The sequence below is a fragment of the Magallana gigas genome, chromosome 5 (assembly GCF_963853765.1).
Source record: "Magallana gigas chromosome 5, xbMagGiga1.1, whole genome shotgun sequence".
Lineage (NCBI taxonomy): Eukaryota > Metazoa > Mollusca > Bivalvia > Ostreida > Ostreidae > Magallana > Magallana gigas.
Genome location: NC_088857.1, coordinates 43,565,640 through 43,593,547, shown reverse-complemented (window position 1 = coordinate 43,593,547; position 27,908 = coordinate 43,565,640). Strand labels below are relative to the sequence as shown.

Here is a 27,908-nt window from a genome sequence, read left to right as displayed (position 1 = left end):
CCTTGTGTATCGTTTATAACGTTACTATTATACAACGTTCCATATATGGCAAACACAGCAGAGATCTAATGTCCTGTCCACAACATCCGGATTTTTCCTCGCCGGGTCAACGTGGTCGTCAACTATGTGTATCTGGATAGCCGGGCAGGGATTATCTTCTTCCTTTGTCACCATATAGATACAAGACCAAAGCTGATGTAACATGCTATACATGTCGTATGTGCCCCAAGGCGTAATGTAAGTACATGTAAGTCCTGTTAAAGTAAATTCAACTAAAACATGATTTACGTATGTTTTGTTTTTGGTTTTTTTAGATTAGGGGGATAGAATTTTTGTATGCAAGCTATCATTGTTAGTTTTCTATAATTAAGATATATAGTACCAACTGTAGGAAGAGATTTTACTGCAATTATTTATAACTTCCCTAATTATCTCTAGTTTTAGTAAAGAGCAATGGGGAAAATTATTAAAGCTATATCACAGAGATTTAATTAAACTGCCTTTAAAGTCCAAACGTGATGTTATACCAGGTATATTACAAGAATTACAATGCATGTAAGATACCAGTTTATTATACTAGTATCATACAGAGAATTTCTCGCAAAGAGGGGATGGAGGGGGGGGGGGGGTGCAACGTTCTCCTGCTTCGTTATTGGTTCCCTTCTGTCACTAAATTAGAGTGCGTGCCTCTCTTAATTAACGAATGCCATAATTAGAACATGGGTCATGGGAACAGGTTTTTGATTTAGGTCAGCCTGCAAATTAATTAGGTTTTGTATTATAGCTAAGCTCTCTGGATTTATTCTAAACCATGAACACGTAATATGCATATTTTGATGAATTTGATGGAAAAAGTAAATGTTAGGGAGCAATCTAATATACTGTACTTAATTAGAATACTGTCTTTGTATTAACGTGCATGGAACCTAGCTTACAGTAGTACACATGTATGTAAAACATTTCACTCATGCAGAAATTCCATCTAGATTTGAAATTTAATTGTTGACATAACAAAACGGAACTCCCGTCTTTATTGTATAAAACGACATTACGTGCATTTGGTGAAATTCAAGGACAATTTTTTTTATAACACGTAAGTATATCTGCTGCTTGTAATGTATATGTATTTTTAATTCTCTATAGTCAAAATTTAAATTCACATAACATGCATTAGTAGCTGCAGAACTGTAGCTCTCCGGGGAAAAAAAATATTGTCTGTCAATAATTTTTTTTCCCGGAGAGCTACAGTTCTGCAGCTAATGCATTAGGAAATTGCACGCAGAATTATGAACATGTACACGATGGACTTGCTGGAGATTCGAGTTCTACACGTGTCTTCACATGTTACGTTTAGTATTAAGTATATATACATGCATAAAGCCGTGCAGTTTGAGGGGATCTATGGGGTGTCGATGGTAGAGACTGTAGACGCGTGTTTGTGCATACTAATTTAACGATTTGCAATCTTTAGCTTTGATTTAAATTTTTCAGAGGAGAATTTACCGTTCCAAATCACTGAAGTTGCATTATATATGTCACCCAAGAAAAGACATCCCAGTAAAGGTTCGTTTTTTTTTTAATTATAAGGTGAAAAGTGTTCCACGATTTTTGGTAAGAACGAGAAATGGTTATAAATTTATCCAATGATTAACTTACCCGCGGTTTGTCGACTTTAGAGAGAATGAGTTTTTCTATGTATAATTACTTATTCTATTTCCTTGTACCTCAATAAGTGGTGCCAATGAGGATCATCGATCGACGGAGTGAACCTATTCATTGTATAGTGCATAAGCTTTTGTGTACTTAAGAGTACTGATCCGGCGCGGGCGCAGAAGGAAGAGGATTCGTTTAGCTGATGGACTTAGATCAGAATTGTAAGATATAGTAACTGATAGCTTATCTGATATGATCCCTTTTGTCACTCTGTTTTTTTTTAGTCCGTAATACAGTATTAAATTTCTTGTGAATAGGGATCGAACTTCTACCATCATGAAGTCAAGTTGCACATCGGGCTCGGAATTCCAAATATTTCAATTCGAAAACACACCTCTCCTGCAGTATGGATGGACGAAGAAATGACCTTGCTGAAGAAATGGAACATTTTCGTTCTATAAACGAGAAATCTGTGGACGATGTATCTCTGGCATTCTTTTACAAGCCTCATACACTGACTCTGTTATCTGTTTGTGTTTTAGGACTACTTTATTCAGCGTTCACAAGGTAAGTCTTGTGTCGGCTGCTCCTACATTTTGTTTATATTCTACACGTGACTAGGATGTCGATGACATTTTATTTATGTTAATGAATTTCGATCTTTAGATATGGAATTTTAAAATTTTTACTCTCGTTTGTTTAAATACTTCTTAAAATTTCCCAGTATAAGGTTTATGAAAGCGTAGATGTTTGTTACGTAAGATTCTAATAATACGCGTAATTTGAAAGTCACATCGATTATTTAACTGTTGACTGCTTCTGTATCATGAACGAAAAAAAATGTTCAATTCCTATTTTAATTTTAAAAAGAGATGTTGTTTTCTAAAGAGCAAATAGATCAAACTATCGAACGGTCACTGCATATGCATGTGGTTTTACAGTGTACAAAGTTACAATGACCTGAGGCAAAGATATATAAATTATAATATCTTTCATGATAAGTTAAGGGTTTGCATTGAGAACAAAGTATATTTATAGCAATCTTGAAAACCAATCAATATTGTATATCTTACGAGCATAATTTAATATAGAACAAGTTATCTTAAATTAACATTGCCTTCATTTTTCTTTTACCAGTTTTAATACCTAGGATGTTAGTCAAAGTCATACAGGATGTATGCATTCAATGCAATCTGATAAACTTGTATCACAATCTCTTAGATAAAAGAAAATAATTTTGACTATGTTTATTGACCCAAACAGCATATTTGTTCTGTTTTGATTTTTTTTTTTTAATAATTTCAAAAATGCTAAAAAGGTTATAATTGTTATGTTCAGAGCTATTAACATGATAAAAGTAGTATACATGATGTAGATGTGAATGAGACAGACCTACAATGGTATGTTCCATATATATATATATATATATATATATATATATATATATATATATATATATATATATATATATATATATATATATATATATATATATATATATATATATATATATATATATATATATATATATATATATGTTTTATACATATATATAACACATCAATTTATCAAAATATATTTTGAGATAATGTGACTCAAGGGAACTATTGATAATTGGCAGCATTGTGATTGATGCTGAGGAGAGTGTCCATTTCAAGGTACAATGGTGCCCTGATGACTTCACTATTGATTGTCTTCAATATTTCAGGAATGATGATGATAAAGATAACAACTTATGGATTGGCCTCTGTTGGATCATTTTCTTCTTTCTTGTTGTCAGCGTGCTAGCTTTTCCCAATGGTAAGACCTCAAGTTAATCAACTTTAAAACCCATAAGTCATATTATGCATATTGGATGAGAGAGAGAGAGAAAGAGAGAGAGAGAGAGAGAGAGAGAGAGAGAGAGAGAGAGAGAGAGATGTTAATAGATAAATTTACCAACCAAAGCAAAATTTGAAATCAATAATATGCTGGTGTGTATTTGTTAATTCTAACCATTTTTAAGCATATATCAACCATTTCACAGGGAAGGGCTGGTATTTATCATTTTTTTGATACAATGTACATTTCATCAGGCTTGCTATCAATGTTGGTATATTTATTTCAGTTTAAAATAATTGGAGCAGGTCTTTGATGGATGATACATCTAAAAGATAAATTATACTAGCCATGTACAATTGCTTTTCAATTATATTACTTTTGGTTCATTTTCTGGACAAGTAAATTATAGTTAAGGCATGTAGATCAACTTTCATAGACCATATTTGCATGGATATGGAGGTGTTTTATACAGAACATGCTTGAGGTCTCAGAATGAATGAATAGATCAGAAATCTTGCAGGTCTCATTTCCAAGTATTCATGAATGGAATGATGAATTTATGAAGAAACAATACCAGCGATATGCTTTAGATGCTGAATTTGACTTGTATGAAGAAGTCTAAGTTTTAACAAAGTTCACCTTTATGTAGAATGTGCCTTAATTAGATATTATTTAAAGCAAACTTGGAGACAAATTGGAGTGATGGTAAATCTTGGGATACCATTATTTCCTTTTAGTGTGAGTTTGGCTATTGGGTCAGGTTCAATTTTGACTGCTGTGTCAAGCGTAAATAATATGCCCACCTCCTTAATAATAATTATAACACTTATTGGCTGCTGGGACACAGTTACCTGTTAATGGCTATCAATGACAATGGTTGTAGCAGTTTTTAAGCTCAAGTGAGCTATTCTGATCACATTTTGTCCGTCGTCCGTCTGTAAACGTTTCAAATTTTGAACTTCTTCTCTAAAACCACTGGGCCAATTTCAATCAAATTTGGCACAAAGCATCCCCATAGAAAGGTGATTATAAATTGCAGAAATGAAAGACCGATCTTTATTCAAAGGGGAGAAAACCTCGAAACTGTAGAAAAAGGGGGTCGCATTTTAAAAAATTTTCTACTCAAAAACTACTGTGTCAAATTCAACATAATTTGGCACGAATAATCCTTTTGGAAAGGAAATTATAAATTGCAAAAATTATCGGCGAATTCTGTTTTAAATTTGAGTAATATACGGTCAATCAGTTTATAACTTCAGGTTCGGTATTCCATATTGAAAACAAAAGTTCTTTGTATAAAGCAGCCATGTTTGAATGTTGACGCATAACAAACGGGTCAAACTGACAAAGATGAATTTGCTTGTTGTGGGACAGTTTATGTGCGAAGGGATACTTGAAACATGATATGCTAAACATATTTGTGCCAATTTCGTGAAGTGAATTGAGGTTAAATCTTTCAATGCGTTGACATTTTCACTCGTGACTGGGTTTACGTTGTTTTGAATTTCATTAATGCTTTTTAACTTGAGGGGAAATATCGCCTGTATTTTGGAATTTTTACGTATCGAATCAAATAAAGACTTCAGTAAATTAGACAATTAATTGTTTACCGCGCAAAATGAGCAAAATCTGATGCACTAACAACATATTATATTATTTAAATACTATACATTCTATTGGTAATTCGGTACGATCTCTACGTAATGGTTGATTAAAATGCAACCCCCCCTCCACCCAGTTCCGACGCCTATGCATTGATTATACATGTAATAAGCTCTTTAACATATCACATGATAACATTTTTCTTTCGAGTGTATTCATCGATCAAGTGAGTAAGGTTATAAAACGTTGCACGAGTTCACGCCTGGTAAACAACAATCGTTTATAATGCGGAAGACAAATCAAATTTTTTAATGTTCTTAATTTGAGTGCCTTGAGGTACAATTTTCTACTTTCACATGTAGGAATTTTTTTAACAAAATACAATAACTAGCTAGTACAATGTTGTTGAAGATAAATATGTACCTATATAAAAATGTATGCATATTCTCATACATAATTTGATCGTTTTATAAAGTGAGGGGGCTGAACTGAAATAAAGGGAATTGGAGTTAACAATGTACCCATACCAAAAATTTAGTTTTATATCTTGAATAGGATCTTATTTTTTGGTAAAAATGGTATTTCATCAGGGTACAATGTCAAAGATTAAGTTTAGGAAAATAAGACTAAAATTTGGATACAGTTTATTTTATGGTATTCTTTTTTTGTTTTTCTACCGAGGGGCCATATGACACAATATCCTTTGTACACCAATATAAAGCCATTGTTGCTCATGTGAGCGATCTGGCCCCATGGGCCTCTTGTTTATATATAATTATCTATTTTATCAATCAGTTCAGAGGTTATGAATTTATGATTTATAATTGTTTTTCAATAAACTGGTTCTGTACAATACTTTACACTGGATACAAAATCACAAAGGGAAAAGTGACAGGACTCTCTAAGGGCCGGTACACACAATAAGGCTTGCCTTACAAGTCTTACAACTTAAGTTCTTGGCTTGCCGTGTGTACACCCTTAATACATGTTTTTGGTAGCCTTACAAGTCAAACTTAGTAATAGAGCACTGCTCTATTTCCTAATACAAGACTTAGCTGACCTTTGTATCGTAGCCAATGAAAATCATTTACCCTAATGTCAATCTATTTACTTGTATATCAAATCGGACATGTAGGTAGATTTAAGTGACCACATGCTATGTGACTGCTAGGAGTAAAAAGACTTATTAACTCTGCAAAGCATTGCTAGTCCATCCATACAAAATTGTTAAAGGTGCTAGGGTCTTTTAGGCACAATTCATGCAGCAGTATATTGTGTGCACAGCTCTCCATATGACCATACGCGTCTGTTTACACTTTTCCTCTTTTTAATTAGTTTGATTAATTAATTGCTGTAGCCAATAAAATAACTCTGCTACAGTAATGATATTGTCCTCCATTTTTGTAATGTTTAAAAAAAACAAAAAAATGGAGATTTTTGAAATGATGTTTATAATCATGTAAGGCTTGCCTTAGTGTGTGTACACTAGAGACGTAAGGCTTGAAAAAACGTAAGGTTTAGACTTGTAAGGCAAACCTTATCGTCATTTTTGTCTCTCACTCATCTTTGCTAGCCAAGGGTTTACAATCCACTCTGCTCCTCTACAACAGTTGTAGAGGAGCAGAGTGGATCGTAAACCCTTGGCTAGCGAAGATCTCTCTCTCTCTCTCTCTCTCTCTCTCTCTCTCTCTCTCTCTCTCTCTCTCTCTCTCTGAGAGAGGATAACTTTTCTTTTTGTAAAATAAATTAAACAAAAAGACTATATCATATACCTTGGGAAATGACAAAAATGAAATTTGACTAAACTGGATACAATAAAAGAATTTTTTTTCTGAAAACCAAAGGGAAATAGTGAAGAGTTCATATTTTTAAAAGGTTTGCACTTTTATGTGTTCAGAAAGGAAATATTTTTGGGAATATGTTGAAAGAGGGAAATAGCTTGATAGAGTAAATAAATGAATATATACCTTACAATTATGGCAAGCCTACAATGATTTTTCCTTTTTTATGATTATATACATGTATGTTACAGAGTACAACTTTTTTCTCCATGAGCATTTTGTGTGAAACATTGGATAACCGTAGAAATTTTTTCTATTTTATAGCCTCAACGATTAAGCTTAATTACTAACAATCTTACATTTTAGTTCATGTATTACCAACAAAAAAAATGTCAGCTAAAATTTGCAGGGTAAAAAATATATTACCCCCATAAAAACATATACAGGTAAAAAAAAAAATAACCAAACCTAAAAAATATCAAAACCTGTGTACACATTTTTACTTGCTTATAGGTATATTGTATATTAAGTGCATGTGCACTTGATAAGATTTGTGCCAGAAAGTGAGACACTACATACTGCACTGCCTTATAAAAAAAACAGCAGGATGCAGATATTATTATTCTCTTTGGCTCTTCTGTTCAATTTATACAAGAATTAGTGCTGGTTTTTGTCAAGTAGGAAGAAAAGCAGTTCAAACATCATGCACAGAGAAAATAATCTAGGTTCATGGTTATTGTCATGTGAATTTTATGGGTACCTTTGTATGTATAATCTAATTCTCACCTCTGTGACACAGAGCAAGTGGAAAGAAGAAAGAAAAATAAGTCATTGTCACTGTTGCATGGTTTTTAAAAAATAATAATGAAAGTTTACAAAGTACTAATAATGCATTTTGTAGCTACCGGTATATTATATATCTAGAAGTATATATTAAACTTTTGTTGATGCTGTTATTGATGAGATTTTGCGTTGACGAATATTTATCTTTACATTCGTTTCCAGGTCCTTTCACCCGCCCTCACCCGGGAATATGGAGGATAGTGTTTGGTAGAGTATCCAATTATTCATTTCTTTTTTAAATGGAGAGAAAAAACTTTTTGTTTGTTCCACATCTTAATTTTATTTGCCTGTTTTTTATATCTTTAATCAGAGGTACACTATAAGAACAACTGAGTAACTTTTTTACGGCAATTTTTCCCCTAAACCCCCCCCCCCCCCCCCCCCCCAAATATAAAAAAAACAAAGCACATGAATGAATTGAATTTATTAATTACTTTTGAATAAGACTTTGTCAAGAGTTAAAATGTTTTGGAATGATGTCAATATGTATGCATTGTTATTTCTTTTTTCAGGACTAAGTGTGTTATACTTCATGGTCTTAGTTTTTCTGCTGTTTCAAAATCGGAAAGATGTTCGTCTGATGATAGAATGGATTTTCCCGGATCTTAAGGGTGTGTCTCCAGAGGACAAGGTAACGTTATCTACTCTGGTCTTCTTTATTCAAACTCTGCTATCTTAAACATTGATATCTACCGGTAGTATACAATGGGTTTATTGAAGTGATTTGAAAGTCCTGTGCTACAGTTTTTATTTGAAAGTCCTAAGCTACAGTTTCTTTATGCGTTTTTATCTCAGTTTTATTTTTTATCTATTACCCTTATTAATAAGTTTTTTTCTCAGTGATATTGAGTTTTGAATATTGAAGTTCGACTGTATTTTTCCCAAAGTTTACCAGATGTCTGTCATTTTCAGACATAGTATGTTTCACTGATATATTATAATATATAACAAAATCATTGAAGCTTCCTTTATTTCTGATTTTTTTTCTTCATTAAAACCAAATCTAAATGTGAAAGGTTGCCTTTTTTGCAATTAATAACCCAGGACAAGTGATGAATAAAATAAAACAAAGAAGGCATGTAATTTGCATCAAATAAAGGAGCTGGGCACCTTTAAAGCATTTTGTCTACAAGAACTTTTAATTAAGTGAAAAAGGTCAAATCTTTTTAATTATTGAGCTAGTTTTAGCATAGTGGCCTAGAACAGACTGAAGGTTGCAGATATAGGATTAAAAAGGCTTATGGTCCAATACATCCATGTAACTATTGGTGGTGTCAGATTTTAGCATCCAGATACAGTGGGTATTGATCTAGTCCTCTAAAAGGCAGACCAAAACAGCAAGTTGTGGAACATCTTACTATTTGGAATCAATAAATTAACACACGATGGAGGGTTGGAGAGAGAGAGAGAGAGAGAGAGAGAGAGAGAGAGAGAGAGAGATCCAAACTTTTACCATAATACCACACACACTTGCTGTTTGTCTAAAATGATATTTTCTGATCCTTCATAAATGTATGAAAACTTAAGGATATTCATAAATGCAAACTAAATATTTTTTTCAATTCTAAAAAAAAATACAACAGAAAGGAAAAATATGGTAATTATAATATCTGCAATTGGCTGCAGGAAGTTTGTTGAAATGAATGGCTAAATATAGCCATGTTGGATAGCTTGTGGAATTTCTCTCAGTCCCCTTAGTTGGTTTGATTGATCGTGCTGTAACTGGATGTTTGAACAGGGAAGCTTTCTGTGGTGTTAAGTCACATGAACCTGTGACTATATTATGTGAAGGAAAGTAATCTTGGTTACCTTGATTGACAACATTTGACTCCCATGTATAGTATTTTGGCCTTCTATGTAAATTGAATAAATTGTTAATCGGAAATGAATATTTAATAAGGAAATTGTGATTACATCTGATTTGAGGTAGCCCAGGTCAGCTCAGTAAGATAGTCACATTGGAATAGACTTGCTGACGTTTTTTGTAATCCCCTGTCCAATGTATCTGTCAGGAATGGGACGTCATCTTCAGGGATGAATCATTGATGAATCAATCTGCTGCCCTCAGTCTCTCTGTGTAGACTGCTGTTTTATACAGAGTTCATTCCTGTGTACCCAGCTGCAGTCCTGTAGAATTGACCATTAATCAATCAAAAGGAACTGATCTCTTTGTTACAAGGGCCCCTTGCTGGGTTTGTGTTTGCACTGGTAAACTAGCTGGTTTCCTCTGGGTGCATGTTTTATCGATGCAATCTATTTCAACCTTAATGGAGGGGGGGGGGGGGGGTGTGTCAAGCTTATAGCCTGCTAGTATTTGTATACATATTTTATAGGATAATCTATATCAGGATAAAATGTATTTTAAATTGTACAATTTATTGATAATACAATATACCGTATCTCTACATTTCTCTACAATTTTTGGGGAAATGGAAAAGATCCTAGCTTTTATAATTTTGATGGATAAAATATGGGCCATATATTGTTACACAGACGTCTGTATTCTGTCATTATATAGAATGAGTAGCATATGTTTGTTCACAATATGTAGAGCACAATTCATCCGGACAACTTTTCCCCATTGTTTATTTGATAGAATTCTGTATAAGATCCTCAAGAATTTGTTGTATGCTATACTACACGTCATCATGATTGTATGCATTCATATATGACATATACAGTCAAACTCATTACATTTCTAAAACTTATTAAACCAAGTAAAACTGTTGAGGTTTTCAGATTCAAGACAGAGAAAAAGTCAAATACTGTTATGTGTATAAAAAAAACAGTGGTAGGGACTTCCTACTTACCTATGGTAATATTAGATACCAATATGTTTAAGATGTGGAAGTCCAAATGTGTAATTAACCATTATCATATTAGATAACTGTTTGAAGAGTATACCCGTTGATTTGATTTGTAGGAGTATGCGGTGAACTGTTCAACGATGGACTGGGCGCGGTTCTACAGCCTGTTTGACTGCTTTGCGGCAGCCCACCTCCTGGGGTGGTTCTTCAAGGCTCTGCTGATCCGCCACCACGGCATTTTGTGGACCATCAGCATAACATGGGAAATAACTGAGGTATGGACACCCTGGTTCTTTTAATTAGCTCTTAAAAGATGATTCAGTCCCACCACTAGTTTATCTTAATTCTTCTGTCAAAAGTCATAATTTCTTCCTTATCATGGGTTTAAATATCTCTGCTGTTATACAATATTATTTATGTCAGCATGCCCCCCCCCCCCAAAAAAAATACTACAACTCACCAACAAAGGTAAAAAGGTCATTTATTGAGTAAACAAAGGATATACAAGACACACATATATATATATGTATAACTAACAAAAACTGAGTCTTTTTACTCATTCAAAACTTAAAGCATCGCAAAATATAAAGCAAGAACAAACAAAGATATAATCTCATATGCCATGGATAGTATTATAAACATCATTGGCACATATTGGCGTAATAATGGGACTTAAGGATCTAAATATCTCTGCTGTTATACAATATCATTTTGAAGACTGCATTTAAGCTCTTGAAATTTTTGTTTCATAATTGTGTCTTAAGTGTTTCTATAAATAAACAGTCATTTAATTGTTATGCAGATGTCAACGTTTCTGCATATCCTAATGTCAGGAAAGACACTTTTGTCAAATATCTTGACATATTAAAAGGATGACAGATTAGCTTAAATCTAAAGGGAAATTACATTGCTGACAGTCCTGGAAATATACTGTTCTATATTTTAAATATCACACAGAGAACGCAAGTCAAGATGTAACAATGCCAGAAACTCATAATAACACAGGAAGCTCCCCTGTGTTTAACCTAGTTGAAAAACAACCCACCTGTGGTGTACATTACCTGGTTATGGTGGTACCTTGGGTGCCCATCATTCCTGTAACACTTACCACATGTTGTACGACACTGTCTTGTTGACGTCTCTCACTGTGTCTGTCAATGATTGTCCATCATTGACCGGTAAGGTGGCTATGTAATTGTCAGCGGGTATAACAGTGATGTATAGATGCCACTTGACCACAGGTGCTGCATCCATCAACGTTACATACAGTCTGTCCCTGTGGCTGGCTGGGTAGGGAGAAGGCGGATGGAAGTGGGAAAGGAGTAACATTGATTAATCTATATCCAGGTTCTATACATATCTGTGTCCACCCAAAATAGTTCTGTGTTATATAATTAATTAGCAGTGATTGAGTCTATAGTTCAAGGTCATATAATGTCATGATGTTAACTTTAAATGAGGAATAAGGAAGGGAATGGTCATTGACCACTCGCAGAGTGGAGCATCTTGCTAGACACCCCCTGTGATATAAAGGCCTCAATTGTAGTTCTGCCTGTGCGTCAAAATGCATGCTCTCCTTAAAAAAATAGTTAGGATAATTCTTTTTTTTTTTCTTTTCAATATTAGTGGTAAATGGTTACTTTGCTTCCAAAATAAGCCCCAAAAAATAAAAAACAAAAAAACAAAAAACAAATAATAATACGAATAGTAATAATCATAATTTCCTAAACTAATCTAAAATGTTTTTCCATGTAAGCCACAATTTTTCAAAATTGCGCAGCTTTTGATTTTGGATAGCAGCATATTTTTCTACATGATATTTTATTCTTAAATGACTGAGTAATCCAAGAAAATTTGGCATTTTATTTTGCATTAAGGATATAAAATTATATTGTTTAACATATAGAATTATGAAGTTTATAACCCTGTTATTGTTTGACAATGGTAGCTCACCAAGAATAACATTCGAAACATTAAAACCAACTCTTTCAATGGTCTTTCTGTATATATGTAGACTTAAATCACTCCAGAGTGTTTGTACTTTATCACAAGCAATCAAAACATGTATTATTGTTTCAACATTTTCCATACAAAAACCACAACAATCAGAAGTTTTAATGTTAATTTTCTTAGGTATTTTCCAACATGAACAATTCTATGCAAAATTCGAAATTGTAACCACTGGGCAGAAGAATCACTAGTGGTTTTATAACAAATTTTAAAAACATCTTGCACTGATATTGTGTCTACTCCATATGGCATAAGCTCTGCCTCCCACTTGCTGATTGAGGTTGGAATAGCCTCATTTTTATTCAAAAAATTATAAAAGATTTTTGAACATTTTTCAGAAGATATGAGAGGTACAAAAAATAAAGGTACATATGGATTAGGAAGTCCTAGAAAGAAGACCTATCTATTAACAATGATTTCAAATATTTTGAAATAGCTGTAACAATGCTATTGTATTGCATCACACAACTGTCAAATAGATTGTATGTGTTTTTAAGAACTCCAAAGTCTAAAAGATTACAATCATCATCAAAAAAATCTTGCACAAGCTTTATTCCCTTTTCATACCAGGATTTAAAAAAAATGGTTTGTTATTCACTTTTATATTAGAGTTATACCACACTGGAATGTAATGAAATTTGTTTTTAAAATGCGGAGAGTAAGTAAAACATTTCATATAACAGGTCCAAGCAATCAAAACATCTTTCCAAAAGGCGTTATTTTCTTTTAACAAACAATCAAACACAAAACTATCTCCAAAATCATACAATTTCTGTAAAATATCATCTCCATTGAAAGCATAGAAAATATCCATCCATGGTTTTTGTGAACAAGTTAACCTTTTAATCCATGTACATTAAAGTGATGTAATAAAACTTCTAACATCTACCATTTTCATACCCCCTGACAAGTAATCTTGTGTTATAAGAGACCTTTTAACTTTGTCTGTTTTGGATTTCCATAGAAACTCAAAAATAGCTTTGCATATAAATGATACAATCTCCTTTTTGGGAGTAGGAAGCGATATAAATAAATGATTTAATTTTGGATTTAACAAACTCTTAATGACAGTGACACGACCAATTGGAGTAAGAATTCTTCTTTTCCATTGTTCCATAAGTGCAATGATTTTTTGAATCTGAATACCAAAATTAATATCAACAATTTCAGAATGTTCAACGTAAAATTGGAAACCTAATAAATTAAAAGATGTAGATCCCCAGTCTGATTTAGGATAATTCTTAAAAACTTATGAAATCCTGCATGTCTTATGGGAAGAAGATGGGAAAGAAGATTTAGGGGGTGGGGAATTGAGGGATGTTGATGTAGGAATACAGATGAGTAGGATTTCAGTAAGTTAAATATCAACCTGTAAATTATCTAGCTTGAATTACCAGGTATATTATGTACATGTACTACCGGTATTTAAAGGACTCTTCATAAACCAAGACAAAAGTCAGAGTTAAAGAAAACTCTGCAAACCTTTGCTTGTTTTAATAATACAATCACATATATGCAACTACCGGTATACAATGTTAGGTAAAAGTATCTTTAACTGCACAGATCAGTGCATTACATGATAAAAGAAAATGAATGTAAAAAGAACAAATTAAAATGTAAACAATAAGACAACATAAGAAATACTGATAAGTAAGAGCTCCAGTTGGCTAACAGGAAACAAATTTAACAAAAAGTGTATATACCCATGTACAGATATTAATGTAATATGGAATAATATGGATATATGGAAATGGGAAGACTTATGTGGCATTTGGCTATTTATTAGTGGTGTTCATGTTTAATGTGTGGTTGGTGGCATTTTGACGATACTTGTTCGGGTTAGACAGGTTTAACTATGATACTAACCACTTCATCATGAATTACAGGAAGTTATTGAGTAGTACCGGTACATGTAGGTCTCCTTGTCAGAACCTGGCATTAAATACAATTAAAGCACCCTATACATAGTACATGTATGAATAAACTCATCCCCCTATATCTCATCAAATGTACCAGCTAGTTGTTATAGCTGTTGATCTGTAGCTCAAAATATTAATATAAACAAAAATCCTGGTTGACAGGCCATAGGGCTACAAATCTGCAGCAATAAAATACCAGTAATGCAATGTATTGTGTTAAACACGTAATAAAAACTACAAAAAAAATGCTTTTTAATAAAATCAGTATGGTCAGAACTTCTAATTTACTGTATATAGGGAAATTTTTGCCCCCGTTTTATTTTCGCCCCTTTCGCCTTCCCTGTCAGTGGGCGAATTTAAGACTAGGCGATTTCTAATGTTACAAATTATTTCTCTTTAAACAACTGTGTCTCGGCAAATTCAAGACTGAGCAAACTGTTTCCAAGTGAAGGAGGGGGAAAGTAACACAGGGCGAAAATAACCCTGTATACAGTATTCTATGTTAGAATGATGACTGTATGTGTGTGTGTGTGTGTATTGTAGATGGCGTTTTCGCACTTGCTGCCTAATTTTGCGGAGTGTTGGTGGGATGCCTGGGTTTTGGATGTCCTGATCTGTAATGGTTTAGGAATCTGGCTGGGAATGTATGTCTGTCGCAAACTGGAGATGCGCAACTACCACTGGGAAAGCATCAAGTGAGTTAAAGGACCCTAATATCATAAACAGAAAAATCCACTAGCATTTATACAGGATTGGTGGTTAATATTATCTATACATTGAATATTCCTCTGCCTCAACACCTAAATTTTCTAATTTTTCTCTTGACAATAATCAAATAAAAAAAGGATTTTTTACACATGTTTACATGAATTTTATAAATCAATGAGTTTTTTAATTTGATATTTTAGAGACATTCACTCTACAACTGGGAAAATCAGACGAGCTGTTCTACAGTTTACCCCTGTCAGGTAATGTTTTCCAACAAAAAGAGGATGTGATCCACTAAGATTAAATGTGGATCCTCCATATTTTTGTTTACTTTATGCTTGATTTTGTATTGAATTCTAAGATTACATTTTTGTTTACATACACAATTATGTAGTAACAATAAGTTATTATTATGATCAAAACCCTTTCATTCTGCATGAAATTTACTCAAAACTGTACCCAACACCCTCATTAGTGAAACCTCTCCAATGTATTAAAGTCAGAGAAATGCTGATATGTAAAAAGTGGAGCTAACGTGTCACGTAAAGTGCATGTTTTTGAACCCTGAATTCATTAAGATGGAACAGGAAAATTTATAAATGTGTCAGTTTTAATGGTTAAACATGCTTTAGTGCTGCAATAGCATGATTAATTATGAGCTTCAATGCTCTTTGACATGCACAACTTGCACTTTCGTAGCTTTTTTAGGGAATGTGTTTTTATATGCGAAATGACAAGAAATTCTGTTGCCATAACTCATTGTCCATTTTTTGCACTTTATTTTGTTTGAAAAAAAAAGTTATGTAGACAATTTCATGTCCAACCCCGCTCCCCTCTGAAAAAATATTTTGATTTGTGAACCCATGAAAACTTCCGTAATTGTTGTGTTTACAAGTGCTTACCACCAATAGAACTCTGCAGGAACTATTAAAAAATGTTTTTCAAACTGGTTGCCACAGTCATTTTACATTTGTATCTAATGTTGAAGCTAGGTTGATAAACACCGTATTGTTGTAGTTGGTACAACTTGCATGCTGGCCGGTGAACCTGTAACATTTGTACGTTATGTCATACCATCTTACATTTGTATATGTTATAGTTTGTACAATATGCACTGGTTGATTACCTTGTTACATTTGTATGCAGTGTGCTGTTTGGTACAATTTGTGCTTGCTGGTTGTAATGTTACATATCTTTGTTATTTTGTAGCTGGTACAATGTCTGTTAGCTATATTACATATAAATATGATATGTTGTAGCTGGTACAATATCCGTATGCTATGTTACAAATCTATGTTATGTTGTAGCTGATACAATGTTCATTGGCTATTTTACATATATCTTTGTTATGTTGTAGCTGGTACAATGTCCGTTGGTTGGACCCCCACTCCTCCACTATGAGGGTAGTGGCCGTCTCCCTCCTGATCATTGTGTGGCAGTTGTCTGAACTGAACACCTTCTTCCTGAAGCAGATCTTTGAGGTTCCTCCTTCCCACCAGATCAATGTATGGAGACTGGTTCTCATCAGCTTGATCTCTGCCCCCTCAATCAGGTAAACTGAAGCAGTTAAAGAGTAATTAATGGCTGTTTGTATCAGTTTTTGGTTTACTGTATACAGGGTTATTTTTGCCCCGTGTAATATTCGCCCTTCTCCACTTGCAAACAGTTTTGCCTTGTCTTGAATTCGCCCAGACACAGTTATGTTTTAAGGGAGATAATTTGAGACATTTGCCAAATCTTTGATTCGCCTGTTCACAACAAGGGCGAAAGGGGGAAAATAATACGGGGGCGAAAACTCCTTATATACAGTATCTGATTAAGGACTTTAATGCATTCTAATTTCACATCCAAATGCATTTACTAGAATTGCTAAAATTGAAGTCTGAAATTATTGTATAGAGTTGTTTTTTCATCGTTGAATTTTCATTTTTTTATTTTTACTCTTTAGCAATCATGTATAAAAGGTTTTTAATGATACTTTTAGGCAGTTTTATGTGTATGTAACTGACACCCAGTGTAGACGAGTGGGCACACAGTGCTGGATATTTATGTGAGTACAAATCAGGATATTGAAACTAACTTTTTGAATGATACTCATTACATAGAAGTTTGATTAAGGACAGTGAAGAAAATTATCTAAATAATTTTGTCATTTGAGATCTAAGAATATTCTGAGCATCTGTATATATAGTAATTTATGCAGATATATGATAATTTTAAAGCCAATTTAGCATTCTCCAAGTAAAAGCCAGAAGTATTTATATTTCATGTACCGGTAACTAATCTCCGTCGTTTTTTTTTTTGTGCTGGCAGCATTGTGACCTTCACTGAAGCTATCATATGTGTGAAGTTTGGACTAGAACTGTTCAAGAAGACAGAAGTTTCTTACATTGTGATGTGGTTGTCTATTCAGGTACATGATATATCTGTGGCTGATCGGCAGACCAGGCAGTCACATGTGCTTGCAAAAATTTGTTTTACAGGAATAGAAAATAATGGAGATCACTCAAAAGCTTTATTGAATGTTCCTCTGGTCTCGTATAAACATCCTAACAGTATTTATATGCATTACAAATTTGCATAACATTATTACAATGCATAATATGGCTGGATTACAAATTTAAGCGTTTATGATAGTTAAAAGTAAAGTGACCTAAAGACATCTGTTTGTTGTAAGGAGGTTTTTTTTTGGTCACTTTGTTTCTATTCATTAAAAGCTTGATATTCAAAAGAACATTTAGATTTTGCACTCATTTAAATGTCTTTCCATATGTCACATTCTATAAAATACACAATTGTAGGTTTATGGATAATTTGAGTACTCTTTTTTACAAAAAGTTACTTATGCCACATAATGTTTTGAAGTTAGATATCCTTTTAAATATGCCTTTTCATGTCAGGACATTATCTAACATTTAATCTTTGCTTTTAATTTTGTAGTTTGTGGGGAGTATACTTTGTGTATACCTCTGTGCAGTCTACGCCAGAAACTGGAAATGGACTGTAAGTAGTCTAATGTCCTTATACAGAGGACTCTTCATCTATATGTACAATTATTCACTCACAAAATATTTTTTAGCTTGTGCTAAAACTACATCTGTCTGCTTGCATGTTTTATTATAAAAAAAAAATAACATGAGTAAGGCCAGTTTTCATAAGCCCTCTAATAGTTGTTTCTAATTATTAAGGATAAAAGCATGTGATTTAGATATTGCCATGCAGATTTTTCGATTCAAGACAGTCTAAGGTAAATCATATTGATTAGCTTTGTTCAACTAGAAATGAGAATGATTTTGATTGGATTTTCATGGAAGTGAATCATTAAAGTACTATCTTTATCCCTTTCCTCTCTCCTCAGTCATTAATTCGTGTTGTCCGCTGTTAGTTAAGATTTACAACTTCTTTGTTGTAGACTCTGGAGGATGGCTTTTTTATGACAGAAGCCGAAAAAGAGGAAGAAAGACTAGCCAATAAAATGGCTGACCACATAGACAATGGAACTGTACCTGTTTTACAGAATGGCACCCACACCACAGCCAAAGTGAATGGGTTCTCGCAAAGTGAAATGCCCTACAATCTGCGGAACCGCAATCAGAAAGTGGTCAGAAATGGACATGTGCACTAAGAATCAAAATCAAACAGTTTTTTCTGATATTGTACATCAGCTTCTTGATCATATTTGTGAGAGACTCAGGATTTTTTTTATTTCGAGGGTACGAGAGTTCAGTGCATGTGTACTAGTAAACATGTACCTACCGATATGAATAACTTTAATATTTGATATTATTTAATAATTCTGTACTGAGTTTGTAAGTCCTTTTTTGTTATAAATTTTGTAATGATATTTTAAATTAACCTAATAACAGACTGATTTAATGTGGTTTGAACTGTTTGAAATGTAGAAATATAATAGATACTGATGATTCTGCTAATGATTGTTTTTAATGCATGTACCATATACATTAGGCTTTTTTGGTGCTGACTTGTTGAGGAATTGAAGCCTTTTTGTATTGTAAGAACCTTTGTGTAATATGTGATTTTTCTAGTCATTTTTTGTCTTCTCTTTGATAATCATGATTTTATGATAGGGCCAGTGAAGGGACATAACAGTAAAAGTGTTAAGCTCCTCTTTACACACTTAGTATTTCTAGTGAAAATTCAACAGAAGATCTTTTGCTTTTAGCACACTGATGTAGAAGCACCATAGTAGTGAGCAATGGGAACATAATCAGTGTTTTATTGTGTTGTTTATTTACAACTAATTTACAACTAATAAGGCATGCCAGAAAGTGGCCACTTGTTGACAAGAATGAACTGGTGTACCAAGTATGTTAAAGAACATATGTATCCAGTCTGAAAAGAAAGTTGTTATATATGGTGTTATTTATTTACCAAACTTTTTGTGTTGGATACTATATTAGTATCTATTTATGTACATATATATTATACACTAGAGAGTGCAAGCATTTAGCAGTGTAAATGATAACCCATCTCATCTTCTGTGTACTAGTATTTGTAGGCCTCTCTCTCTCTCTCTCTCTTTGTAGCAGTTCCCCGAGTTTTGATTGGATGTGTGTGATTTTGATGTGTATGGAATATGTTTGTGTTCATTTTGTAGTGTTCCTTGCTTCATGCACTAGAACATAAATCAAAATTTACTGGAATTCTAACAGCATTTGTTTGCTCAGTGTAGAAAGATCTAACATGTTGTGCAGTATTTGATGAATATTTTATGTATGTGTTTGTTTGTTTGTTTTTCTTGATTTGTAATCCTCATAACAAATTTTTGGAGTTCTTTTTGCATTTTGTTACATTTATATTGGTTTTATTCAAGGCATCTGACTTGAATAAATAAATCTTTAAATTTTTTGTGAAACAAAAAGTTATACAAAGAATGAAAAGATGTTTTCTATATATATATAAGATCTTTTGTTGTGCAGAGTATTTCTTTAATTCAAATTTTGTTGTTGACATTTTCTATTTCAAAAATGAACTGTTGATAAATGTTTTTAAAAACATATTAGAAGTTGAACTCCTTACTTTAAAAAATTTTGTGAATGTGATTGATATAAGTTAACTGAACAGTTCATCCGATAATCTGAGTGGAAACAAAACACCCTTCTCTTGCATTGGAGTCTGGTACATATTGCACATGCAGAGAGATGTCCAGCTTAGTGGCATTCTGTAATTATGGGTGTTGTCAAACAGGTGTTAGAGTCTCTTTTTTTTTTTTATAAACAATGTTTTAATGCTTTCTCTAGTCACAATTTTGTATTTTATTTACCATGTATATATACTCACTTAAAATGCTGCTTCTTTTGTTTGAATTTGGCTTTAACATTTCCTGCAAGCCTGTTTTTTTCCCCATAGACTTGTTGTTGTTCTGTTTAAATCTGACGGAGTCTTCTTATGAAGATCATGTAATTATGTCATGCATTCAAAAATCATATCTGGTCCACTTATTTCAAAAGAAACATTGACAGCTCAAACTTGTTTCAAATGCTCATTACTCTGATCCAAGGTTAAATTTGATGAAGGTCAAGGTCATTGCTATTCATTTATACAAAGGAAAATGATCTTAGACCATGTAGTAGAATTCTGATATCTTATTCAGCATTTATATCTTTTTTTACTGAATGAATTTTAATTGGTAAACAAGAACACTTGCACACTAATAAATGAATCTTATATAGCTAATAATCCAGTAGAATGTTTTTTTTTTGTTATTGCATTTTTAATATGCACAGTTATCTAATTATTATTTGCCAAAGTACATTTTGCCAAATACATGTACAGTAGTCACTTGTTTTCTACAGTCCTCTATATGATGTGTTCAGTATTGTTTACATAAGAAAGGGAATGATTTTGAGGCTATATTAACTTTTATTTGTTATTATCCAGTTAAGTAATAAATGACAGAGATTTGTTATTTTGAAGTCACAATTATTTGTCAGAACTTGTACGATATTTTGAACATTCCTGGGTACTGTATTTATAAACTGTTAAATGTACATGTGTATGCAGGTTAATATGTTGGCAAAGGACCAAAATAATGTGGTGCAAAGTTAATGATTTTTCATATTGTTGTTTTTATGCATGCAACAACGATTAAAGATATAACACAAAGAAATCAGTTACATACTGTAAGCATTTTTAAAGAGAGTAAATTATTAACAAAACTACCCTTGGTTTAACAAACAGCTGCTATTTTTATGTGTATCTCCACACAGCAGTATTTTCATCATTCAGTGTTTTTATATTATACTGTATTTGTGCTTATTATATTATATATAAGGCACATACAATTTGTACATGTATGAACTATTTTAAGGTACCTCACTACATTAAGACTTATTCTCTTTATGACACTACGTCACAAGAAATTTTTTTACTAAATTGTTTGTATCATTTGATTTCTTTACATATCTTCATAGATTAGTGGTTACACTATCAGGCTTGTATTAAACAGTAGATTTTGAGTTTGAACCTGTCTGGGGCTTTTGTTCATATTTACTGAATTAACTTTTTAAAAATTATTTTTTTTTTATCCCAAAAGTGCAGAATTTTTTCACCTATTTCACTTGTATACATTTTAGGCATCATGCTATCTATCATAATCAAGTAACTTGAGCTATTCTATGAGACTCTACAAGGTGTATTGGGCCACCTCAAGCAGATGCCTAAATGATCTGACTTAATTATCAGCCATTGGTCCTATAATTGTCAGTCTCCCAGTTACTGTCCCAAGCTTTATATACCGAATATTTGTCCCAGTGACTACTGGACTCACGACTGTTATAATTTACATGTACTGTACTAGTGTGTCATTTGTGATCACATCTTGCCATAGCTTTACTGATGATGCATTTGTTAGATTGTGCTTGATTCATCCTCATTCATTATTTGGACTGTCATTTTAACAATAAAAGAATTGATCAAATTTTCTTTCTTCTTTTTATTTTAGGTCTTTCTTTGTTTGATCTTTTCAATACTTACACCTCCGCTAGTTTTAAATACTATTATACTCCTTGTGTGGACTTAATTTATCCCTTGATTAATGATGCGTATGGGGATACGCTTTAAAAGTGACCTTTAGTGATCAGTCTGTCAATCCCTCCGTGTTTTGAGATCACTTGGCCGGAGCATATCTTCTCTCCCCTTTATCCAATCTGGCTTATACTTCACTAAACGAGTGCCTTTAGGTAGAGGGTGTCAAGTGACATTGAACCTAGTTTTTAGGTCAAAGGTTAAGGTCAAAACAATTCTTGTCCGGATCATATATTTTCAACCCTCAAACCATACTTGCGAATATTTCACCCAAAGAATGCCTTTGGTCAAAGTCTGTGCAGTGACTTTGAATGAAGTTTCTAAGTCAAGATTAAAGCAAAATATGTGAACAATTCTAGTTCCTATCATAAATTCTCTCCCCCTGGTCCATTATGACTCTTACCTCAGCAAAAGATTACCTTAGGTCAAAGGGTTTGCAGTGACTTTGAATGATTTTTTTCAGGTCAAGGGCAAACGGACCAGGAATTTGAATAAGAGTAAACTCAAATCTATGTACACAAAATCTTGGTCCAGAGGAGATGTACTCTCCCTAATCCTTATTTGGCTCAAATCACACAAACTTAGCTTTTTGGTAAAGGATGTGCAGAGACTTTGAGCCAAGTTTCTAGGTTAATTGTGAAGACTATAGTAGATTTCCATACAATCATTGGCAAAAAAAGTGGGGGGGGGGGGGGGCCCCGGTTCCGACGCCTATGCTTGTGGATTTTAAGTTCTATGCCAAGCGGAAATTTCTTTGTCATACGTTTAAGTAAAAGTAAAATCCTCTGAAATGCTTTTCATCCTAATTCTCATTATTTAAGCACGGCCCTTCGAGACGGTCACCATCAAAACGATGTCTAGTTTCAGAAGTTACAAATGGTAATTTTTGGAGGATGGTAAAGTGTTTGGAGCAGATGTCCTGGCCACATCTAAGTAACTGCTGATATCTTCTACAAACTTAGTGAAACCAAACAATACTTATATCATGGGTGATGCATCGTGTGATGCTGTTGCACCTGACAGGTTTAATGTTAAATGAGCCATGAATTTAGAAGTGTAGTGTTCGAAACGTTTAATGCAGGAGACCTTGTGATGGATTTTGACAATGTCGTATATGAACTAGAAGGCTGCGTTCAAGATCGTAGCAGCCAGTCTAGCCGCTAGGTCGTAGATAACTAGGTCCATTAAACGGACCGCTAGTTTAGCAGCTAGGTCTCTGATTTGAAGTTGAATATATCCAACGAAATAATAATTACATCAACATAATTTGTTAATTTCAAGCGGAAATATATACTTGTTAAAATTCATAATAACCGATAGAATGAGCAAAATATTGATAGATAAGAAAAATTTCATGTATGTTACGAATTGGTAACTAAGTTTGCCATCTTTGATGCTTAGCATTTAGAATATAAGCTACGAATATCAACGTAGCGGTTGGGATAGCTTACCGTTCAATAGTGTACCTGCTAGTTGCATGTACTTATGGGTGTGTAGAATCAGGGACATGCATTACTATAAATGATGCTAGTTTCAAAAATGGAGCCTCATGGTTTTTTTTATCAACGATTCTAAACACCCCCTCCCAAAATCCCCAAAATAAGAAATAAAAAAGAAATACATTGAAAAATACACAGTCCCCAAACTTGAATGGCTGATGTTCCGTGAATTTATAGATGTGGCTTGCAAAATTTACTGTAATGAGCGAAAAATTCCACAACATATCAGGTACGTGCTTGTGATGCAATACAAATCATATCATATAAATGTCCTAATAAAATGTAAAATGGTACTGTAACATTTTTTTACCATTTGATATTCATGTTATAAGCTAGAATTAAAAGGCAATATGATTATTGTATATATTTATTTATGATTTCAAATTGTACAAATTCATTAGAAAGAATATTTGCTTGGTTTTTTTTTGTTCAGTTTTAGTGTTTATTGTGGATATTGTTTATTTACATGGTTGTACAATCATCCCGTTGCCCCATGAGGCCCCTTAACTGGTCAATGGAATTGTTGTTTAGGCGAGCCATGTGACCCACGAGCCTCTTGTTTTGTCTTAAGGATGCATGAATTTTCTCAAAAGACACGCCACCAGGTATGCAGGTATTTTACAAGACACCATGTTACTGGCTGCCACCGATATTTTTTTTTCTTAACTAACTGCGTCAGCATTAGCGCAAGAAATATACAATGTATGTACACTGCTGTTTGGAGGACGTCATTGTCGTATTTAGATCTGAATTGACTGAAATAATCTGGATCAATCTGGCGTACGTTTACGTAGGGTGGTCAATGTCTTAACGTCAAAAATGAAAATTACAACACATATTTTAAAATTAATCACATTACAATGACCCTGGTGAAATGGCGAATGGACGTGCAAATGACGTACTGAATCTGCTAGTGAAAGGGGGGGGGGGTATCCATAACCTGCCGACGCTTTTTATTTTTTTTTTCTGCAATGATCACTGCCTTCATAGCCTAATGAACCAAAGAAAGCATTTCATTGTTTATAAGATGTCGGTATAAAAATAATTGTATAACACGTTTGCCAATTTCTACATTTTGATCTTCGCTGCAATCCTTATCAAACAACTAAGATGGCATTTTGTTGTTTTTTGAGAGAGCGAAAGATCCTGTTCTTTGTGTTTTGTCACTCAATCTTATAAAGCATATAATGTGAACTAGTCATTGGCTCTTCGGTTGATGTAATATGATTGGGTCCACATTTTTATTTATAGATGTACACTGGGTCGGGGTGGGTGGTTTGACCGGTGTCCTCACCAACCGCGTTCTCATCTAATTTTACCCCAAACGTATACTGTATTTACTGTCATTTATCGATAAGTATTTGGGTTGATTTCTGAGTTGATTTTCACAAATTCTAATGAAGGCGAGGTCAGAAATATACATGTAATGATATTAAGGTCAACATTTTTTTCAAGACAGTAACGGAACTTGTCATCCGTTTCTTATTCACGTATCTCACGTGCACATTTCTGTAACGTGATGCTTACATAGAGTACGTGATGACTGATAAGTATGCTCAATCTGTTGCAGGAGGGAAGATTAAGTGCACGGTAATCTGTGAGAAACATGCATTGCATGTAATGTATAAACACGCGTTTCTCCTCCACCTCCGCTTGACAGGGGGTTAGGGTCATTAATATTATATATGAAAAAGTTGATATACTACCAGAACTCAAACTAAATGGCGGTGCATCTATTTTTTACGAACGTGTACATATCATATGGTTCTAGATACTGTATATATATGAGATACTGTATGTGTATATATCTATATGAATATGACAGAGGGAGGAGGAGTTTGTGTTAAACTGATGATAAAAGGACTATGCATGACCATAAAGAAAATAATTTCTACGACTTCCTCCCAGCAAGGAAGGGGCAAAAATGAACCTCCACCCCCGCTGCAGAATGCCATAGTCCAGTTCGAGAGACTCTGTCTGTGATGGGAATTCTTGAACCCCCGATGACTTGGAATGGAAAAAGACTTTCTTTAAGTATGGATTATATGTATCATTGTGGTATGATTCTAGTTTACCACGCGTCATATCTTGTGTCTATGCCAAGTTTGGTTGAAATCCATTGAGTGGTACTTGAGAAGGGGGGGGGGTATATATACGCGTGAATTATTAGTGGACAAGTTCAACTAAGGCCATGGATCTGACAAGCTATACTCATGATTACACGTAAACCGCAAAAATAGATTAATTTCTAGTGTTGTCACGTAATCAAAACATTTTTTATCCTTTGTTCTTAATGAGCAATAGTTAGTCTATTGTTCACATGTTATGATGTGATTTAATTATAAATAAAATACGCAGTACCATATGGTGTATTGTCTTGTGTTGAAATCAGGTAAACAAACGCATCCCAACTATCTGTTAATTATCGATGTAACACATTTGACGTATACAGAAATGCTTCCATTCACTATAGTCTGTGTGGTTTTATCCATACATGTATTTAGGGTATGACTTCTGGTAGTAGTTGTAATTTTAAGAGCAATATATTACTAACATTTCTTTTCAATCTTAGGTAATGTATATCTATTTACACAATCTGTATTTTATACATTTAATTATTAATTAATAATGTGAGTATAACATGTGAATGTGTTCAGATTTTTAATTACCATTTTCATTCACCTTTTATTATTATAAAAATTTAAAATCTATACATAAAATATCAAGACACATTTTAAAAATACACGTTGTAGCCGATTCATGTTTACATCCTGGTATTGAACATATTATATTATTAAAATGTTTAAATGTATTTAAGTTATCATTGTGTTTAGCATTGTGGGGGTTTTTTTTTTATCCAATATTCATCATGTACCGCTCAAATTCGCAACTTGCGTGCTTAATGCTGAGAGTTGTTTTATAAGAATGAATTTAAAAACAATCCCTTCATTGCACTCTGCTGTCATTGGTGAGTGCGCAGCGTTACAAAGCGGACGTATTCGCCATGTGTTAGCATCCTGCTGTGTCAAGCGAATGTGAAACGGGCTTTAGTTTTGTCAATAGCAGGTCCCAAGTCTGAGATATACACACAAAAGCCCGGTGCATTAGATCAACAGAAGCACGTGTGATTTAAAGGGAAAATTGGGGAAAAAATAAATCAAGGAAACCAAGTGACATAGGGTCCACGTTAAGCGATAGTTTTGTGCGATTTTTATCGAATTTTAGTTTCTGTTCGCTCCAATGACCAGAGGATAAAATAGCAGGCTGTCCGCAGGATTATTTGGTTATTATTTTAACGAGTTAAAACTGAAATCATCTGGTCGAATGGATTAGATTCATTTGAACTTATACACCAGAAGGCGGGATATATGTGTGTGTGGCTGTGGCCAGTTGTGATCGGATAAATCTGTGCATAGTAGGTATATATTTGTATATTCTAATACTTTATGCGCAGTCATGTATTGGTAATGGGTCGAGATGCAGAAGTCGTGGCTCGGAGATCAACGCCTATAGACTAAGTGTTAGACAGCGAACAAAGGACACCCGCTCCAATTGAAATGGTCCTTTGTATTCAATAGCTTCTTTAACTAAGCAGGACAGAAAGAGCTGTTTTATTGTTTACATTTGCTCAAAATCGTTTAAAAGCTGGCAAAAATTCAGTTAAAAAAAAACAAAAAAAAAAACCTCAGAAAACATAAATTTTGATACGAATTTTTTTGGGTGTCAGCTGTTCAAAATAATTCAAATCCCAAAAGTTACTTATGTAATTTTTAGAACCTTGACTTACGTAAATTAACCTGTCAAACTTACACACTTCCTGTATTTACATAGATGTATGTAACAGCGACACTCAAGGAATTAACATTTCATATACATATCTATATTGCGGCGGCCGCACGTGTAATTAAGTTAAAAATAGAATGACATAGGACTAACCCCAGTGTGTCAACATACAGCATGTGCATCAGAATAAATGTCTGATAATTATTCCATTTTTACATCAGAATTGTATTGTTTAAGTATTCTGGTTTGCAAATCATGACGATTAAAACTGGGTTTACTTTGGTTTGAAAAAAAATATATTTATATATTTGTAGGCTTCATAACTGCCTTATCTTTCTCTTCTGAATGTTATCCTGCGTATTTTATACACCTGTATGAGTCTAATTTCAAGGTAAACACGATTACGCGGTTTTAATTATTTTTTTCCCTTCTGCC

General features: G+C 33.5%; 2 protein-coding genes across 7 annotated transcripts in view; both read left to right on the top strand.

Moving 5' to 3' along the window:
• Window positions 1–121: 121 nt before the first annotated feature.
• On the top strand, window positions 122–22,089 carry LOC105341808 (phosphatidylserine synthase 1). Of its 3 annotated transcripts, XM_034481695.2 has the most exons (16): window positions 122–237; window positions 1,492–1,563; window positions 1,734–1,874; window positions 1,971–2,220; window positions 3,362–3,453; window positions 7,863–7,907; window positions 8,213–8,331; window positions 10,624–10,782; window positions 14,980–15,131; window positions 15,345–15,404; window positions 16,502–16,696; window positions 17,129–17,194; window positions 17,458–17,557; window positions 18,085–18,147; window positions 18,333–18,391; window positions 18,557–18,696. In XM_034481695.2, exons 4-15 carry the CDS (start codon window positions 2,060–2,062, stop codon window positions 18,345–18,347), a joined length of 1,227 nt encoding a protein of 408 aa, XP_034337586.1. In that variant the 5' UTR covers window positions 122–237; window positions 1,492–1,563; window positions 1,734–1,874; window positions 1,971–2,059; the 3' UTR covers window positions 18,348–18,391; window positions 18,557–18,696. The 3 variants fall into 3 exon arrangements, with proteins under 3 accessions (XP_034337586.1, XP_034337578.1, XP_065941750.1); XM_034481687.2 differs by lacking the exon at window positions 18,333–18,391 and having other exon boundaries at window positions 125–237; window positions 18,557–22,089; XM_066085678.1 differs by lacking the exons at window positions 122–237; window positions 18,333–18,391 and having other exon boundaries at window positions 1,476–1,563; window positions 18,557–22,089.
• A 3,203-nt stretch (window positions 22,090–25,292) lies between these two features.
• LOC105341807 (potassium channel subfamily T member 2) overlaps window positions 25,293–27,908 on the top strand; it is a 40,941-nt gene continuing 38,325 nt past the window's right edge. For 2 of the 4 annotated variants that reach the window (XM_066085676.1, XM_066085673.1), the window contains exon 1: window positions 26,658–27,105. The gene's annotated coding sequence lies outside the window, so the exon portion shown is untranslated. Of the gene's footprint in view, window positions 25,725–26,657; window positions 27,110–27,908 lie in introns of those variants that run through there. The other 2 variants (XM_066085675.1, XM_066085674.1) reach the window with 2 other exon arrangements.

Coding starts and splice junctions, on each gene's coding strand:
- LOC105341808 (XM_034481687.2), top strand. CDS start 2,060: ATGGATGGACGAAGAAATGACCTTGCTGAAGAAATGGAACATTTTCGT. Junction 2,221..3,361: donor CTTTATTCAGCGTTCACAAG/GTAAGTCTTGTG, acceptor TCAATATTTCAG/GAATGATGATGATAAAGATA. Junction 15,132..15,344: donor TACCACTGGGAAAGCATCAA/GTGAGTTAAAGG, acceptor TTGATATTTTAG/AGACATTCACTCTACAACTG.